The sequence below is a fragment of the Mixophyes fleayi genome, chromosome 2 (assembly GCF_038048845.1).
Source record: "Mixophyes fleayi isolate aMixFle1 chromosome 2, aMixFle1.hap1, whole genome shotgun sequence".
Classification (NCBI taxonomy): Eukaryota; Metazoa; Chordata; class Amphibia; order Anura; family Limnodynastidae; genus Mixophyes; species Mixophyes fleayi.
This window is the reverse complement of record NC_134403.1, coordinates 355,720,630-355,738,627: the sequence shown is the minus strand read 5'-3', so window position 1 is coordinate 355,738,627 and position 17,998 is coordinate 355,720,630. Positions and strand designations below refer to the sequence as shown.

Sequence of the window (17,998 nt, the reverse complement as noted above, 5' to 3'; positions counted from 1 at the left end):
TGGAGCTTTGGCTGAACTCTTTTTTACCACTTTAATGTGCTTACCTCCAAAGAAGCTTTCTTTGAAAGGAAGGTTTTGCGCACCACTTTGTCTGAGCTTACATGCTCATAGGGGCAGCTTTGGAACATCCTCATGATAGCAGTGTTGCCCAAATTGGATGAATGTGAAAAGAGGATTGTTGTGCTTACGTTAAATTCATTTCTGATTCCTTTTGGGGGGCACTTTAATAAGCTTGTGTGGGTTTTTTTTTTCCTGTTGGATTTTCCAGTGTTTGTATTTTGTGAGTGAGTTATTCTAATCTTTTTAACTTTTTCTTATGGGGTTCTGTTAATAGATTATCTGTTATAGCGGGAAAGAGCTTCTCAAACTGCAGTTTAAGTTCCCAGCTCCTAGACTAGTATCTACCCCATGTTAGCAGTGTCCCCCAATAGGAATCGGAAGAGTGAATTTAACGCAAGTACAAAAATCCTCTTTTCTCATCCTAATAAAGACTTTTTAGTAAAGTGTTTTTTAAAGATGTCTAATAACTATCCATTTTTATACATTTGGTTTTCTTCACTTGCATAAATAGTATATTTACCATAGCACTTTTTACATAGCTGCTCCTGTATGTGTGCAGGAGGACCAATAAGATGCTGCAATGGCTGCGGCTTCTGATTGGTCCTTCTGCTACTCACCACCTCCGCTGCATCACACAGCTCCCATTTTCGGCTGAGGCTGTGGGATGAAATTTATGCTACTGCCAAAGGCATGCTTCAGATAACTACCTATGTAAGTGCTGCACTCTGTTTTCACAGCTTGACAAGGAAGCAGAATTTCTTTACTGTGACTATGGGAGCTCCAGCTTCTGGCTAGAAAAGAGCGGCTTTCTAAAATGTCCGTGTTGGATTCAGTGTTGAAGTTTGAGACTGCATTTTCCCCTCCATACAGCATTGTGTAACATAACACATTAAAGTTAAATAAAACATTGAAGTTGGCAGACATAATAGCAGAACAAAACCTCATTCTAATTTTGACAAGAGAACTGCTTTGACGTCATGGATATTTGCTCCAGTCTCAAAACACATTAAATTTCTAATCCTTTTGTGAAAGATCCTGAACAAATTAATGCTTACAAAGTCTTGTTCTTTTGCAGGCTCTCCACCTCCTGTCTTACCATTGGATCTTAATGAGGATGCTCCCAGTTCTGGTCCTGCCGTATCTGTCCCACAGTTACCAAGCTCAGATGCTTTTGCAGCTGTAGCTCAGTTGTTTCAAAGTAGCCAAGGACAACAGGTATTTATTTTTAATTGTTTCTTACAATGTGTCTAGTATATATGTGAGTGCATTGTGAGCGGCATGACAACTTTAATATATTCATAATACCAGGAACTGCAACTTATTTTCCCTGTAGTCATTTTATGTTCAGAATAGCAAAATTGACATGCTGGATATTAGCAGGTTGTGTGAGTAGGTCAAAGTAACGGCTCATTATTTACAGCATATATCTTACAATGTGTCTAGTATATATGTGAGTGCATCGTGAGCGACATGACGCTTCAGCTGAGCTGCTGTCGAGACGCCATGTGGGCCTTGTTTCAAACATTTCCAGTTTTACATGTTCAATTTTTGTGTCCAAAAATGCCAGTTTTGGTTGGAAGACCAAAAACTGATCCGCTACCCTATGTGCAATCCCACCTAAAGAGGAAGTGTTTCTACGTCCTCATGCTTCCAGTTTTCCCCAGTTGAATGGATGAGAGGGTGATTCAGGGGACCATTGCTGGCCCTATGGGAAGGTGTGATCCCTGTACAGCACTGCCTCCTTCACCTGCTTCCCACTCTGGTAAGCCTGCCAGACAGTCCGTGTAAGAGCAGCACCCATCTTTTACAAAGCAGCAGCTTCAGTCTCCTTCCCTTTAGACCCTCTTTCTGCAGGGGGGGTGCTTTTGGGGGTGGTAAGCTTGTTAGGGGGCTTTGTTTTTCTTCTTGCTCTCTCTCTGGTCTGTCTCTGTATTGCAGGTACACATCTTAGGAAGTGCACTGCAAGAGGAAGTTTTTCTCTTCTTTCTACTGTCCTTTGCTTCCCTCATTCTTATGTCTGGGAAGGAGAATGCTTTCTGGTCTCACCCTGAAGGAGGTACAGTGGCAAATATTATTGCCTGCTCCATGTTCCATTCTAAAGTACCATGTGCATGGTCTGGCCAGGATGCGGCTTGCGAGGCGGAGGACCAGTGTTCACGCTCATTTGTGGGGATTCCTGCAGAGGTGGCAGAGCCAGCCTGGGCAAGGTCTTTGACCCTGGCAGTGACGGAGCGCTCTCATCGGCTCGCCGCCAGTCGAGAGATGAGCAGGAATCCACCCAGAATTTTAATTCCTGCATCCATGTCCAGAAGCGCCAACTTCTGGTAGTTTTACGGTTTTGGGAAGAGTCTAGTATGGAACTCTCATCCCAGAAGGAGGGGGAAGTGGGGGACCCTGATCTGACTTTGCTTCAGGCCCATCTCCGGGAGACGATACGTACTTTGGAATGACACGGGTTGGATAATCAGTTTTAAGAAATGCAACCAGATTCCTTCCCAGCAGATGGTCCTTTAAGGGATGATTGTTTCTCTTTCTTTCACAGAGTTCTACTGCCAGAGGACAATATCCTCTCGCTGCAGGAACTGGTCAAGTCTCTCCTGACTGCATTTCTGTGTGAGGGTCTCTGGCAAGATGGTCCCCACCTTCAATAGAGTACAGTTCGCAAAGTTCCGCTACAGGGAGTTTCAAAATGATTTAATATCAAAGTGGAACAAGTCTCACATGCAACTGACCACTGTGCATCAGGCTATCTCAGAGGGTGCGCCAATCCCATTTTTGGTGTTTGAAGGCAGACCACCTCAATGGATCGCCATTTAACATAAGGGATTGGACACAGGTAACCAAAGACGCCAGCCTCAGACTAGGGAGGGCGGTCACCCTTCAGTACCGTTTTCAGGGACTTTGAATATCGCCGTGAGTTCCAGTATGTTTATTGCCTGCTCCAGAGTTCAACCAAACTTGTATCAGGCAGGAACTGTCTTTGGATCTAAAAGACCTACATTTCCTGGTACAAGTGCAAAGGGTATCCTACTTCTTCCTTCTGGTTGGTGCGGTTGATAGCTTTCCTGCAGGAAGGGCTGGATGGGGGCTTGAGACTTAGCTCCTTGAAGGTTCCAGGTATCTGCCTTTTCAGTTTTCTTTCAGGAAAAACTGTGTGTACAGCCTCCATTCTCTCCTCCATTGGCTCCCTGTAATTTGAACCTGGTGCTCAAAGCCTTGCAGCATCCTCCCTTTTGAGACACTGGATTCAGGGGATCTCAAGTTCTTGATTTGGAAGATTGTTTTTCTCCTGGTACTCTACAGCTAGGTGTGTTTCTGAGTTGGGGGCTCTCCTGTAAGTCTCCCCTCCTTGTTTTTTATTAGGACAGGCTGTTCTTAGGACTAAGTTCTTACTGCTCATAATTGCTTTGTTTCAAATGTATTATGTTATATAATCTGTCACAGTACAGAGTTTATGGGTTTTGTTCTGAAATTGTCTACTGGTATTTTTGTACAGCTCCAGCAGATACTTCAGACTTTCCAACAACCTCCAAAGCCACAATCTCCAACTATTGATGAGAATATGTATGCACAGATGCAAGCAATTACTGCTCAGATGAATCCCCCATCACACCAGACAGAGAGGAAAACTGCTTTTGATAAGGTGATGATTCCTAGAAGTAGAAGATCTTGTAGTTGACCAGTCCTGACAGTTAGTGTTAATTTGTTTTTCCTGTATTCTAGTTGCTCGAGAGATTTGATTATGATGATGAGCCAGAAGCAGCGGATGAGCCAAAGAAAGAGGCAGCAAGCCCCTCTCCAACACCTCCACAGCCTTTGTGAGTACAGAGATTGGCCTGAAAATTGGTACTTTTAGTGTGTGTGTGTGTGTGTATATAAAAAGGGTTAAATAGATTGAGTCATAACTTTTTACTCACTTTCAGTATATTTTAAAGTGCAAAGAAAAAGTCTAACATTGTATTGTGGTCCACAGATAAAGCGTGTAGGGATTTCTGTCTTTTTTTTTTTTTTTTTTTTGTCCTTTGACCACTATCTGCATTGGGACTATAAACTTATTACTTCTGTGTCTTGGAATTGCCTTCATATCATGAGCTACCTTTTATTTGCACTGTGTCTAACATATACTATAGGCAGTATCTACTCATGGTACTTGTGTCTCCCAGTATAGGGTACAAGAAAAGTATTGAACAGTAATGCAACATTTGTTTTATTATTTTAAATATACACTACTAAACTAAATTGAAAGTAGAATTTGATAATTAATATTAATCATTGTGCCGCAGCCCATTCCTTGGTGAGGCCATCCAACCTCCAGCATCATTTACACAAATTCCAGGGCAAATGTCAAACATGGATCAGTTTCAAATTCTTCAACAACGAATGATGGCGATGCCTCAGGAGCCTCTGCTTAATCAAGTATGTTGTAATCCTTCTACATATCAATGATGTTTGCCCCCCCCCCCCCCCCCCCTTCCTATTAATGTTTGGTTCGCTGGCCTGAACTCGGACTATTCTAAAAGAATCTTTCTCTGTTTCTCTTTTATTGACTAATTACCTTGATTTTTTTTTTTTTTACAGACATCAGTCCCCCCAAATGGACAAATGCTTGGATTTGGTATGGTTTCTGCTCAAACTTTCCCAACTATGGTTCCACCGGTAGTGTCTCAAGCGCCTCCTCCGTCTTTTCTACAAGCGACTTTCCCAATTCAGCAAAATGATATACAGATGCCGAAAGATCCACAGCAGGTAATTTTTCTGAACAGTTTGCCAGTCTTCTGGTGGTAGAAAGCACAAGCATAGTAAACATTCTATTTAAAGGGCTTTTCTTAATCTTTGCAAGCATATGGTATTAAGTAATGTTAAATGCATTAGGTATTCTAATTGTTTAGTTGATTGTGGATCGGTACAGCATTGTTTTAAAGCATTTTCCTCTCGGGAGGAAGGTGATGGTTCTTAGAACATGATTCAGACTTTAAGGATTCCTCTTGCTTGAATGAGGACTCCTAGAAGATAGGTGGGCGACTTGGTGCGGCAGGTCCTTTGCATTCAGGACAGTGAGGAGCTTGTTACTCAAGACTCATCATTATTCAAGAGGAAGAAACCGTAATTTCCTTTCTCTCAAGTAGAAGATTTACTCTGAGGCTTAGGCCAAATGTGGGAAGTTTCAGGTAGACTTCGGACCCTTTATCCCAACCCTAGTGAGGATGCTGAATATTTGGCATACCCTTCAAAGGTGGATGTCCCCATAGTGCGCTTGACCACAGCTTTTATTGTCTCCGATGCAGTGTCTCTTGAAGTGCCTTTGAAGAAAGGCACTGATAGAAAGTGCAAAGCTGTCTAAAAGTCCAAATGGATTGCTGGCGGGGACTCTTTTTTAGGGCCGTCTTGACCTTGGCTTTTGTTGAAACGGCTTAAAGAAGGCTTGCACTCTAGTAAGCCAAAGTCTGAATTGTTGACATTGTTTTGACCATGTATGGGCTATAAGGTTCTTTGTGGAACTCATTTGGGTAGGAATTCAACCTCTAGGTTTCATTGTCTCCATGGGCACCAGGAATGCATAATTACCCAATTCAAAGACCATAGAAAAAGGTTCTGATATGGAGGCAATCTTGTGGACCACACTATTATCTAAATTTGATCGCTTTATTCGTATCCATTAAAACAGTCCCAGCTGTTAAATGCTTTGCAAAATATTAGGTTAAAAAAAAAAAGTGTTTAAGTGAAAGTGAAAAAATGGGATTAAAAGGTTGATGTAATAGCCATAGGGATGCCTTCTCAGATTCACAGTCCACACTTGTTATAAAATTTGGGCTCAACCGCATGGGCTGGAGTCAGCCCTGAGAGTTTTCACAAAAATTGAGAATTATGGCTGCTCAGAGGTCTGCAAGATACTGAGGCCATGATGGTGCAGGAGCCTATTTTGGCAGTGTCCAGTTTGATGCAAGGACAATGAGGTGACTGGGCCCTGGCAGTGTAGCAGTCCAGATGGTGACCATGGAGGTATGACTGGCAATGTAATCAGCAATGCATTAAGTGGTAAAACAGAGCAAGGCAATACTATGCCAAAACAATGTTCTGGTAAAGCAGTTCTATAATTGAGTTAAGGGTGAGAATGAAGCGGAGAAATAAGATATGAAAGAGAAATAGGGGATCTGCGCTTTCCAAGTGAGGGTGATATAAGGCAGCCAGGGGAACAAAGAGATAGGAGTTGGTCTATACTCCTATATAAGCCATGACAATCGTACGTAATTCCCCAGCGCGAAACAGAATGGAATTATTGTTGTTCCATTCTGTTTCGCGCTGGGCAATTATGTACGATTGTCATGGAGAAATAAGATAAACAGAGACATAATTACCAAGTAATGATTTCCAGGACTGTCAAATAAGCCGTGAAGTGACAGGTTGCAGCAGGTGAAGCTTGTTAATGGCATGTACTAGAGGTTGTTTCCTGTTTGTTCAACTGTGTCGTTTAACTGCATTTCCATACACTTTGTGAGAGAAACCACTTGGTGTAGGAAACCCCAGCAAGTATATAACTGGTTCCCAGCAGGCATGGGGATATAGAGGAGTTCAGACTGTCTCAGGAGTCAAGTCCTACTCGTTGGGCCTCTATACCCACTGTTCCATTGTCTCACAGTTAATTCAGAGAAAAGTATTTAGCACAAAAATCCCAGTTTTGGGCACTAATACTGCTGACATTTTACAGTACTAACATCACATTACTGAGCAGTACTTCTACTAGTGACCTATTACTAGGCATTTCTAGAGTTGCTGAAATATTATTGCATATTTGTACTAGTGGTGGCTTATTACAGGGCATAGCTTTTCGTACTGGCTTATTTGGCACAAAAGTGCTTGCTGATATTTTGCTTTATTACTAATGGTGACTTGTATCTTGACATTACTGGTATATTAGTGGGTGCCACAGCAACTAGTTATTTTATTGTGCATTATTGTTAATGCTGACAAGGGGAGTTATATTTGATAGCTGACCCAAGTACACGGTTTATGTGGAAATACACTGCACCTACTGGTGCTATGATGTGATGGCCCCTCTGGAAACTGCCTTACTGCTCCTGTAGCAGAGCTCCAACAGCCAGATATTCTGCTCTGTCCATACTGTCTAGTGGTTCACACTCGTCCTTGGGATCCTTAGTCCTGATGTCCCAGTGAAAAGCATTCATGTACAAGAATATATTTTATTAACATCCTTTATTTAAGCAGAATGAAAAACGCTCTGTTTGCTTTTTCCATCTTCTTAGGAAGAATCCATGGAAGTAGAAGAACCTAGTGTTCAAGAATCCAAGCGCCATATGCAGGAACATCAGGAATCTGTATCCAGGTATGACATTAAACCCATCATGTTTGAGACATGCATTTACTTTAATGTCGCTCATCTCTGGCACTTGAGTGAAAAACTTTCTAAACCGCCCTCCACCTTTATTTTTTGAAATATATAAACCTTGTTCATAATGACTTTTAATTAGCTGTCCTTTTAGTCTTATAAAATGTAATTTTTGTCAGCCTCAAAATATTTTTCCATGCATGAATTTTACTAATGAATGAATAACTGGCACAGCGGTTGGCATTGCTGCCCCGCAGAGCTGCTGTCGACCAGAGTGTCTGCATGGCATTTATGTTCATAGTTTTCCTCTGGATGCTCTGGTTTCCTCACAATTTTCAAAGTTCTTTCAGGATTCTAGCTCTCTTCCTTTTATGTGCTTGTCATAAATTAGAGTGTACACTCCACTGTGACAGGAAGTGATGTTCCTATGACTGTATAGCGCCGCAGAATGTTTAAACTGTGTTAACATTGGAAGGTGATGGAAAATGAGTTTTATATATATATATATATATATATATATATATATATATATATATATATATATATATATATATATATATATATATATATATATATATATATATATATTTATTTATTTTTTCTTCTGTAGATCACCAAAGAGAAGACGATCTCGATCTGGTTCACGGTCTCGCAGATCTAGACATAGACGCTCTCGTTCTCGATCCCGTGAAAGACGCCGTCACTCCCCAAAATCCCGCTCACAGGAAAAGCGTGACCGAGAAAAGGAACGGGAGCGTAAGATGAAAGGTCTTCCCACTATTAAAGCTAATGCAGTTAGTGGTGAGTGTCACTATACCAACTCATTTAGAGCTTTTCAGTGGTGTGTGTCAATATTTAGTATACATAGAGTAATTTCAAAAAATATATTTTAATGCAGCAGAAAAACCAGGGAAAGAAGCTTTCCTATTTCAGAATTGTTTCCCTGTTGGCAGGAAAACAGCAGCTTTGTCAGTTTTACATAGTCAACTGCTGAAAACTGCTAAAATGTGTAGCGCTTGTGTGGCAGTTGAAAAGGAGAACGGACATAGACTTTTACAAAGCATTTTGTTTCATTTGACTGCTACCTTAATTGAAGTGTGCATATGGGTAATCAAAATGATTGCTTAAGGTACATACATATGAGCAATTCTGTTGATGGGTAGTCTATCCCAATAAAAGAGAACTTAAGAGCTTCTTAACGTTGTTTCCAAAAAAAGTGATAAGACGCCGGCAGTTTGATCCTTTCTTTCATTTTCTATTGTGTGTACAGTTTGCAGCACTACGCTCTGGGTCGGACAGCTGGACAAAAGAACAACTCAACAAGATGTTGGCAGCCTCTTAGAAGAATTTGGACCTATTGAGTCAATCAATGTAAGTAATTTAACACAACCAAGTAATCGTTATTAGTTTGTGTCTGCATTTTCAAACCTTTTAAAATGGTTATTGATACTAAAGTGGGGATTATTGTACATTTCTGTTAATGAAGGTGATTACTGGATGTCGACTATACTGTAAAAGATGCACATCTTAAGATAAATTTAGTGGAATTAATCATGATCTAGTCATTAAACCCGTTCTGCACACCTGATAGCATTTGTATAGGTTGCCTCCTTTTGAGGTTCAAATATGTTTTTGGGTTTTGTTTTTTTTTTTGTTAGTTTGTTCTTTTTTTTTTTAGCACATTTCATGAGCCATTAAAGTACAGAAAATGTACACTATGTATCACCATTCAGCAAAGCTCCTCAAAACAGGACATTATCCATGGATTTGCATTCACGCTTTTTATGTGACCCACTGAGATTGCGTATCCCTTTTTCCTTAGATGATTCCCCCACGAGGCTGTGCTTACATTGTTATGGTGCACAGGTTGGATGCATATCGTGCTTTACAGAAATTGAGTCGAGGAAACTTCAAAGTCAACCAAAAAGCAATAAAGGTAAGATGTTTAATACTGATCACTTATGCATGATATAATGCATACAGATAAAAAGAAAATAATAGTCCTTTTTGACCATAATTTTAATATACATTATAACCATTATGTTCAGCTTTATTTTTGTTGTATTACAATATATGAGGCTTTTATTTGGTTTTGTGGTGGACTGCCTGAAGAGAGAGAAGATGGAAATAGACATCCGTAAAACACATAAAAATAAAAAAGGAAAGCAGCGTCTGTATGACCAGCTCTAGACTGAACACTACTTATTATGGTCCCTATATGAGGGTTTTTGCGTAATAGTGGTATGTTTAAACACGTATAGTAGTATTTTACTGATGTGTGATTGTTACTCTTTATTATATAGATTGCATGGGCATTAAACAAAGGAATTAAAGCAGAGTTTAAGCAGTACTGGGACGTAGAAATAGGCGTTACATATATACCGTGGAATAAAGTCAAACCTGAGGATCTTGAATCGTTTTGTGGAGGAGGAATGCTGGATAACGACACCTTGTGTCCAGGTAACAGAATTCATATTCTGCTGAAAGATGCCATAGTGTATGTCCTAAAGGTTGTAAGGTTTACAAAATGACCTATTTATTTTAGAATGGAAAGCTTTCAGTAAAAAGGCAGAGAGTACGGATGCATCTCAAGGCGGAGCACCTGAGAGTGCACAAACTGAAAAGAATTCGCCCATACCTCAACCTGTACCTCTGCTCTCTGTCCAGATTCGTCCAACAATGCCTTCAATGGTGAGCCTGCAAAACTATTTCATGGTGGTTTTTGGGTTATATATTTTTATTTTTTAAATGTTTGCTTCACTCTCCTCCTTAGACTATTGGGTGTTCTGTGACAAAAAAAATCACCTAATGCAGTGAATCCCAAATTTTCTCTGTTCGAGGCACCCTTAGGTTCTCCATAATTTTTTCAAGGCACCCCTAAGCCAAAATAATTACCAAGTAGTCCCCAGCCTTGCTTATCGCCTGCCCTGGTCGCGGCACCCCTGTGTGATCGCTGCGGCACCCCAGGGAGCACAGTTTGGGAACCACTGACTTAATGAACTATGTATGCCAAGTTTGAACACAGTTTAAATGTTTGGAGCTCTGACAGCAGCTATTTCTGTCATAAACATTCCACAATAAAGACCTGTAACAATGGTATAGACAATTCGTATATTACAATAGGGGCAGCTTTCTACAGTCCTTAAGTTGTCAAGGTAAATGATTCTCTTGCAGTATCCTAACGTTGTCATAAAGGTGTCCATCCCTGGTGTAATCGATAATTTGAGGTAAAGAGTGTAAATGACTGTACAGTAATTTGCAGGTGTCCAAATTCCAATTTGGTGTCTTAAAACCATTGTGGGGTGTTGTAATTTCAGTCATGATGCAAAAAAAATTTTTCATTTTTGCATTGAATGTTTTTGTAATAGCTGTCAATTGTTGAACTTCTATGTCTGTATTTTAAGTGTGTGATCAATTTGATTTATATTCTCCTTCTGCCTTATCAGCAAGTTCCAGGTCTTCAGCCAGTTCCATCTGTTCCACCTCTGTCTGCAGTGCCGACAGTTCAGGCTCTTCATGCTAGTGCTACATTATCTTCTCTTCAAGGCTTACCGCCTCCACAGGGTTTGCCTCCACCACAAGGGGTCCTTCCCCTACAAGGATTGCATATTCCGCCATCATTGCCACCATTGCAAGGAATGCATTTGCCTCAGGGAATGCATGTTCCAGGCTTTCCAGGTCCCATAAACATACCTCCTCCTGGGTTTGCTCCTGGTGTTCCCCCACCACCATTTATGAGGCCAGGATTTAACCCAATGCAGATGCCACCAGGTAGGTGCTAATTTGAGAGCAAAATGTTTTTGTTTCTTGACAAAAAAAATGCCTGCTAGAGTATCCTGTAATATGACTTAGAACTCCTAATATTGTGGGTTTATGATGGTATAACAGTTACTTACACATCATGCAATGATAAATATTGTCACTGACCTTTTAGTAGATGACAATTGTGTTGTACAAAGTTCTCACCTTTTCTTGTCCTAATAGGTATAAAATGCATGTGCCTCTTTGGATCATGGGTTCATTACTAAAGGGTTTTATAAAGTGCTTGTCACAGTAACTTTTTCTGCCCCAAACAGTTGGTGATATGGACATGGTTTCGGCAATGTACAGACAGAAGAATTTTTGGTTGTATCGAAAGTGCCTTGACACTTTTTTTTATAGTTTTGCTCTTAAATTGTCTTTATAATATCACTCAAGTGAACAGAAAGACAAAAAGTACTCCTATAGCATTCTTAAATTAACATTTCTGGTCCAAGCTTTTTACACAGGTTGAAAGTTGGTCATAAAAACTGCACAGCGATGAAGTCCTGGCATGGGTAGTGTGAAAATTGTTGGTCAACTCTAGTCTCCACTTGTTTTTTTTTATCTTTCATCGATGCAATGATATTGATACTCATTTAAGTGTTTGTTGCTACAGATGATATGCAACCTTTTGTAAACTGTTAACAGTGGTTCGTGCACTGCGGTTCTTACTGAGCTGACAACCGACCTTGTTACTATGTGACCGGTGTCAAGGAATTTGCTTCTCAGATTAGTCTGACATTACTGCACTCTTTGAAGAGGTTGTTTCACAGTTCTGAATATATTCTCACTGATTAAAAGGAAGTTACTGATGCATTATTCAGATTCATTTTGTGCACCGCAGATTAGATTTTTTTAACGACTATAAGCATCTCGGTGATGCATTGTTTATATTCATATTTTGATAGTTTTAATTAGTAAATAGGTGCTGGGACAATGTCTGACAGGTTTGCATCCATAGGCTCTATTAGACTGGTATTAGCCTTTTTAAGTTTTCCAGATCATTGATCTCTGTATGAACTCGCATCTCTAAGAACAACAGCTTAAATTGACACTATCAAATAAGAAAATGTGACCAGTTTGTCAGGGAATGAATTTTCCCTAAGTTTTCAGCACTTTTTCTTGCATTAAAGCAAATAATTTGAACAAGCCTAAGCTGTGTAGAGTATATTTGCACGTAGACAGTTTGGGTTTGTAGCGTATATTAAGTTTCTCTTTCATCCAGTCTGGGGGACACTGCTTACCATGGGTTGTGGAGTGAGCTTGGGGAGTTGGCACCTAACTAGTTAACTTTTAGTACTGCCGACAGACCCCTCCCCTCTACAATCCCCCTGCCCCCTCTTGTTCAGTTTTTTTTAGGTGCCCACGGAGTTGGGCAGTGTGTTTTAGTACTCCATGTAATTTTATTTCTCTTTCATCCAGTCTGGGGGACACTGCTTACCATGGGTACGCGGACAAGGGGGAGATCCTCGTTTGCAGCTAGGCGCCAGGCCTCCAAGACTCAGGAGAAGCCTGCATCCTGACGACCACTCTGTTCCGGAGGGGGCGCCAGTGCGGGGACGTCTGTCTTTGTTTCAGGAACAGTGGGCAGCGTCCTCCCAAGATCCTTGGATTCGGGGTATCATATCAGAGGGGTACAGGATAAACTTGTTGGGACCAGCCCCACATCGTTTCTTCCTAACCCCACTACCCCGAGATCCATCAAGAAGGCAGGCGATACAGGATTGTGTCGCCTCTCTTCTTTCTCAAAGAGTTATCTGCAGGGTCCCAGATTTCCAGAAGGGACAAGGGTTTTATTCAAACCTGTTTCTGGTCAAGAAGCCAGACGGCTCCTTTCGTCCCATCCTAAACCTAAAGGGCCTCAATGTGCACTTACGGGTGGACAAATTTCGGATGGAATCCCTAAGGTCGGTAATAAACGGCTAAGAGAAAGATCAGTTTATGGCGTCCATAGACATAAAAGACGCATACCAACACATTCCCATTTGGATCCATCATCAGTCCCTCCTAAGATTCTCGGTGGGATCCTTCCACTGTCAGTTTCGGGCCCTCCCCTTCGGCCTTTCAACAGCGCCGAGGATTTTTACGAAGATCATGTCGGTAATGGCAGCATGTCTTCACCTTCAGGGAGTTAAGGTCGTGCATTATTTGGACGACCTGCTCATCAAATCCTCCACAGAAAATGGCTTACGTCATCACTTATCCCTCACCATGGCGGTTCTCAAGGGCCATGGATGGCTAATAAATTTAAAGAAATCCCAGTTGGTTCCATGTCAATGCATGGTTTTCCTAGGGCTCATTATGGACACCAGCCAGCAAAGGGTGTTCCTTCCTGTCGAGAAGATCAGTTCTATTCAGCGTATAACAACTCAGGTCTTGTCTTCTCCCAGCCCCTCAATGCACTTGTGCATGCGGCTGCTCGGAAAGATGGTGGCCTCCTTCGAGACCATCCCCTTCGGTCGAGCCCATTCTCGATGTTTTCAGTGGGATCTATTGACGAAATGGTCAGGATCCCACCTACGTTTGGATCTTCAAAGGATCTCTCTATCTCCGAGCACAAGAGAATCGCTTCAGTGGTGGCTGATTCAGGATCACATGACAGTGGGCAGGTCCTTCGCTCATTGGTCATGGATCATAGCCACGACAGACGCCAGCCTGAAAGGTTGGAGGGCGGTAATCCTGCACCTCCGGCTCCAGGGACTTTGGTCGGTTCAGGAATCGGCCCTATCAATAAACGTGCTGGAGCTGAAGGCTATTCTTTTGGCCCTCCAGGGGGGCCCAGTCCCTCCTCCAGGGCCACCCTGTCAGAGTTCAGTCCGACAATGCCACGGCCGTGGCATATGTCAACAGGCAGGGAGGAACCAGGAGTGCAGCGGCAATAATAATTGCAGCTCAAATTCTGGTTTGGGCAGAACAGCATGTTCCAGCGATATCCAGGAATAAGAAATTGGGAGGCGGACTACCTAAGTCGAAACCAGATGATGCCGGGGGAGTGGTCACTCCATCCGGAAGTTTTCCAGTCTCTGGTTCGGAGGTGGGGTCTTCCGGACATAGATCTCATGGCCTCCAGACACAACAGAAAGGTTCAGAGGTTTTGCGCAAGGGCAAGAGACCCCTTAGCGGTGGCAGTGGACGTTATGACAATGCCATGGGAGTTCAGGTTGGGATACCGGTTTCCTCCGATCCCTGTGCCTCCTCGCATACTCAGACGAGTAAGGCAGGGAGGTCTGCCAGTAATTCTAATAGCTCCCTCATGGCTGCGCCGAGTCTGGTACGCGGACATAATCTCTATGGCGGAAGAACAGGGTTTCCGTGTTCCGTCTCGAGACGACCTTCTTCTGCAGGGTCCCTTCCGTCACCAGAATTTACCTCAGCTCACTTTAACGGCATGGCTGTTGAAGCCAGCCTCTGGAGGGCTAGAGGTTTTTCCTCCAGCATAGTGAACACTATGATGCGAGCCAGAAAGCCAGTTTCAGCTCACATCTATCACCGGATTTGGAGAGCCTACATCAGATGGTGTGAAAATAGGACGTGTCACTCGTCCTCCTTTCGTCTCCCTCGCTTGTTGGCTTTCCTGCAGGATGGCCTGGAAGCAGGGCTTCGGTTAGGTTCCCTAAAAGTCCAGGTATCGGCTCTTTCAGTATTTTTTCACCTGAAATTAGCGGATTTACCAGATATTAGGACTTTCCTCCAGGGAGTCTTGCATATTCAGCCTCCTTATGTTCCGCCTACAGCACCATGGGGTCTCAACCTGGTACTGGATATGCTTAAAGGGCCTCCTTTTGAGCCATTGCTTGTGGCAGATTTGAAGTGGTTGACCTGGAAGGTCCTCTTTCTTTTGGCTATTGCATCTGCACGTAGGGTTTCAGAATTAGGAGCTCTGTCTTGCCGGGAACCATGTCTGGTTTTCCACGAGGACAGAGCGTTGTTAAGAACCCTCCCTTCCTTAGTTCCAAAAGTAGTTTCTGCTTTCCATCTGAACCAGGAAATTGTAGTTCCGGTCTTCTCATTTACCTCCCATTCGGATCAACAGTCTATGGAAAAGTTAGATGTGGTTAGGGCTCTCCGCATTAATGTCAAAAGAACTTCTCAGATTAGACGTACTGATTCCCTGTTTGTTCTTTGTGATGCCAATAAGAGAGGCTGGCCAGCCTCAAAACAGTCCATTGTAAGATGGATTACGGCAACCATTAAGCAAGGTTACATAAAGGCTAACCGTCCTGTGCCGGAGAGACTTACGGCCCATTCCAGCAGATCGGTAAGGGCGTCGTGGGCAGCGAGAAATGGGGCTTCTGCAGACCAGCTTTGCAGGGCAGCCACCTGGTCCTCTGTCCACACCTTTACGAAATGTTACCAGTTTAATGTTTTTGCATCCGCGGATGCAAATTTCGCTCGTAGTGCTTTACGAGCGGGGCTTTCAGAGTAGTCCCACCCTTAGGGGGCTGCTTTAGAACGTTCCCATGGTAAGCAGTGTCCCCCAGACTGGATGAAAGAGAAGAGGATTTATGTACTTACGTTAAATCCGTTTCTCTGATTCCGTCTGGGGGACACTGCGATCCCTCCCTTCTGCTTTTCTTCTGTGTGCTCTTGTTTGACTGGCCTTTTCTCCTTGGGCTTTTTAATTAACTGAACAAGAGGGGGCAGGGGGATTGTAGAGGGGAGGGGACTGTCTGCAGTACTAAAAGTTAACTAGTTAGGTGCCAACTCCCCAAGCTCCCTCCACAACCAACACTATACCAACCTGAAACCTTATAAGTGTCAGTGTGACTTATTTTATCACACCTTTGTTTGGGTACAGTATTTCCTGCTTCTTGACTAAATTAAACAGTGTTCAATTAGCTGACATTAAAAAGCTTGTATTGCAGAGTTCCGTTTTTACAGTATGTCGTTTATTGAGCCCCTGTTAATTCTGTCAAAAAAAACATTCTTTTGTACTAGGCTGATGACATTAAAGAAATCTGTCTTATTGGCATGTTTTAAAGGTTTGCTGTCTCCCCAGCTTTTTGTTTTGTTTTTCATTTCACTGAATGAACACTGGATTCATTGTTTTGTAATGTATAAAAAGACAGCAGTTAGTGATCATGCTTTGTAAATTGTTGAAACTGTAAAATGCGTAAGGTTTAGTAGCATTCTAGGATATAAATAGTCCTGCAACTGTGCTTTGTAAAGATGATACAGATTTAAGTTCTATAGGCAAATTCTTGTAATGAAGCTATTCTTAATCTTTAGTTAAAGGGATTTTCTACCATAAAATCCCTTAGCAAGAATAGTACTTTGTTGGGGTCCCTCCCGTGGGAACCCTAGTATTCGCTTTATTTAAGAGGAACCCTACACTTACATATAGCTAGAACATGTGCGGTTCACCTTTGGTGCTGCTTGGTCTCTCCATAGCAATGTAGATGTGACGCAGCAGCTCTAAGGCTATATATCTGTGAAGAAATCCCTCTAAATACAGTGAATGGTAGGTGTCCCAGGGAGGGGAAAAACACTGTACTATTGGCAATTGAAGAATGTTGGGCTTCAACAAGACTGCATGGACTACATAATAGTTTTTCCTAATTGAAATGCTTCCCCTGGTCGGTATATCCACATCCGTGATGGCTGAGGAGGTAACACTGCTGCAGCTTCCACCGTGGGACTGCCTCTGGGGTCTCCAGCGCCATGGTTTTTTTTCTACCCGTCAATGCCCACTGACTTTTGGGGCCTAGGAAAAGTTGAGTCCGCAATCCAGAGGACAATCTTCTACTCCTCATTGATGTCACAGAGTGGCATACTTGCTTGAATAGCTAAGCATCCAGCACCCAAGCCTTCAAACAGTTAGCATGATAGGAACTGCTGTGGTGGGAACCCATCTGCTTTTCTTCAAGGACCGATGATTCGATTCCACCGAGCGGGTGGAATCGAACCATCGGTCCATGATTCTCGCCATGGGCAAGAGGAATTGTAAGTCTGAGATATCTGTATATCTTCTTGCCTATGGGAAAATAATCTAGTGCTTATTCTCCTCAGGTTTAGTCATTCCAGTCCCAGAAGGGATTTGGTTTCTACTCAAATCTCTTTATTGGTCCAGAAACCAGATAGACGTCCAGCTTATTTTGAATCTGAAGTCCCTAAATATCAAGCTTTTCGTTGACAGGTTCAAGATAGTGTCTTTGCGGTCTGTCATAAACTGCATAGAACAAAACGAGCTCATGGTGGTGTCCATGGACATCAAGGACATATACTTGCATCTTCAAATCTGTGCCTTCTCAGATGTCATTCAGTCCCATCATTTTCAGTTTTGCTCTGTGTTCCAGAGGGTGACTCATTCCCTACCTGGATGATCTGCTGATCAAGGTGGCATATCTTCCCTTGCCCACGTGCAAGTGAGAGATCATCAATTACAAGAAACTTCACTTGACACCTTCCCAGTGGATGATTTTCCTGAGGCTGCTTTTAGACACAGAATAGCAGAGGGTGTTCTTGCTGGAGGAGAAGATCCTTTCATTATAGGGACTAGTGAAGTATGTTAGGTTGCTGTGGCTGGATCACTTATAAATAACTTATTGTATAAATTTATTTCAATTGGTTGCGCAGTGCACCAATATATATCATTTTATGTGTACTGATTTTTGTGTTAGAAATGTATTGATTTCTGATGCAGTAGGCATATGTTGAAGGGAATGTGTTTTTGGAACACAGGAAATCCCATGCTAATAAGGCCTAATTAGCATGGGATTTCCTGTGTTCCAAAAACACATTCCCTTCAACATATGCCTACTGCATCAGAAATCAATACATTTCTAACACAAA

At 42.3% G+C, this 17,998-nt stretch overlaps 2 protein-coding genes across 3 annotated transcripts in view; one reads left to right on the top strand and one right to left on the bottom strand.

Moving 5' to 3' along the window:
• The window catches only part of HUNK (hormonally up-regulated Neu-associated kinase), a 204,467-nt gene that overhangs the window by 135,838 nt on the left and 50,631 nt on the right, over positions 1-17,998 (bottom strand). The gene's annotated exons all lie outside the window — the stretch shown is intronic.
• The window catches only part of SCAF4 (SR-related CTD associated factor 4), a 69,490-nt gene that overhangs the window by 20,111 nt on the left and 31,381 nt on the right, over positions 1-17,998 (top strand). For both annotated transcript variants that reach the window (XM_075197157.1, XM_075197156.1), the window contains exons 6-17: positions 1,136-1,275; positions 3,557-3,703; positions 3,784-3,878; positions 4,344-4,476; positions 4,639-4,806; positions 7,323-7,402; positions 8,016-8,206; positions 8,676-8,776; positions 9,228-9,341; positions 9,709-9,865; positions 9,951-10,096; positions 10,852-11,176. In XM_075197157.1, coding sequence (XP_075053258.1) covers positions 1,136-1,275; positions 3,557-3,703; positions 3,784-3,878; positions 4,344-4,476; positions 4,639-4,806; positions 7,323-7,402; positions 8,016-8,206; positions 8,676-8,776; positions 9,228-9,341; positions 9,709-9,865; positions 9,951-10,096; positions 10,852-11,176 — 1,797 coding nt within the window. The remainder of the gene's footprint in view (positions 1-1,135; positions 1,276-3,556; positions 3,704-3,783; positions 3,879-4,343; positions 4,477-4,638; positions 4,807-7,322; positions 7,403-8,015; positions 8,207-8,675; positions 8,777-9,227; positions 9,342-9,708; positions 9,866-9,950; positions 10,097-10,851; positions 11,177-17,998) is intronic.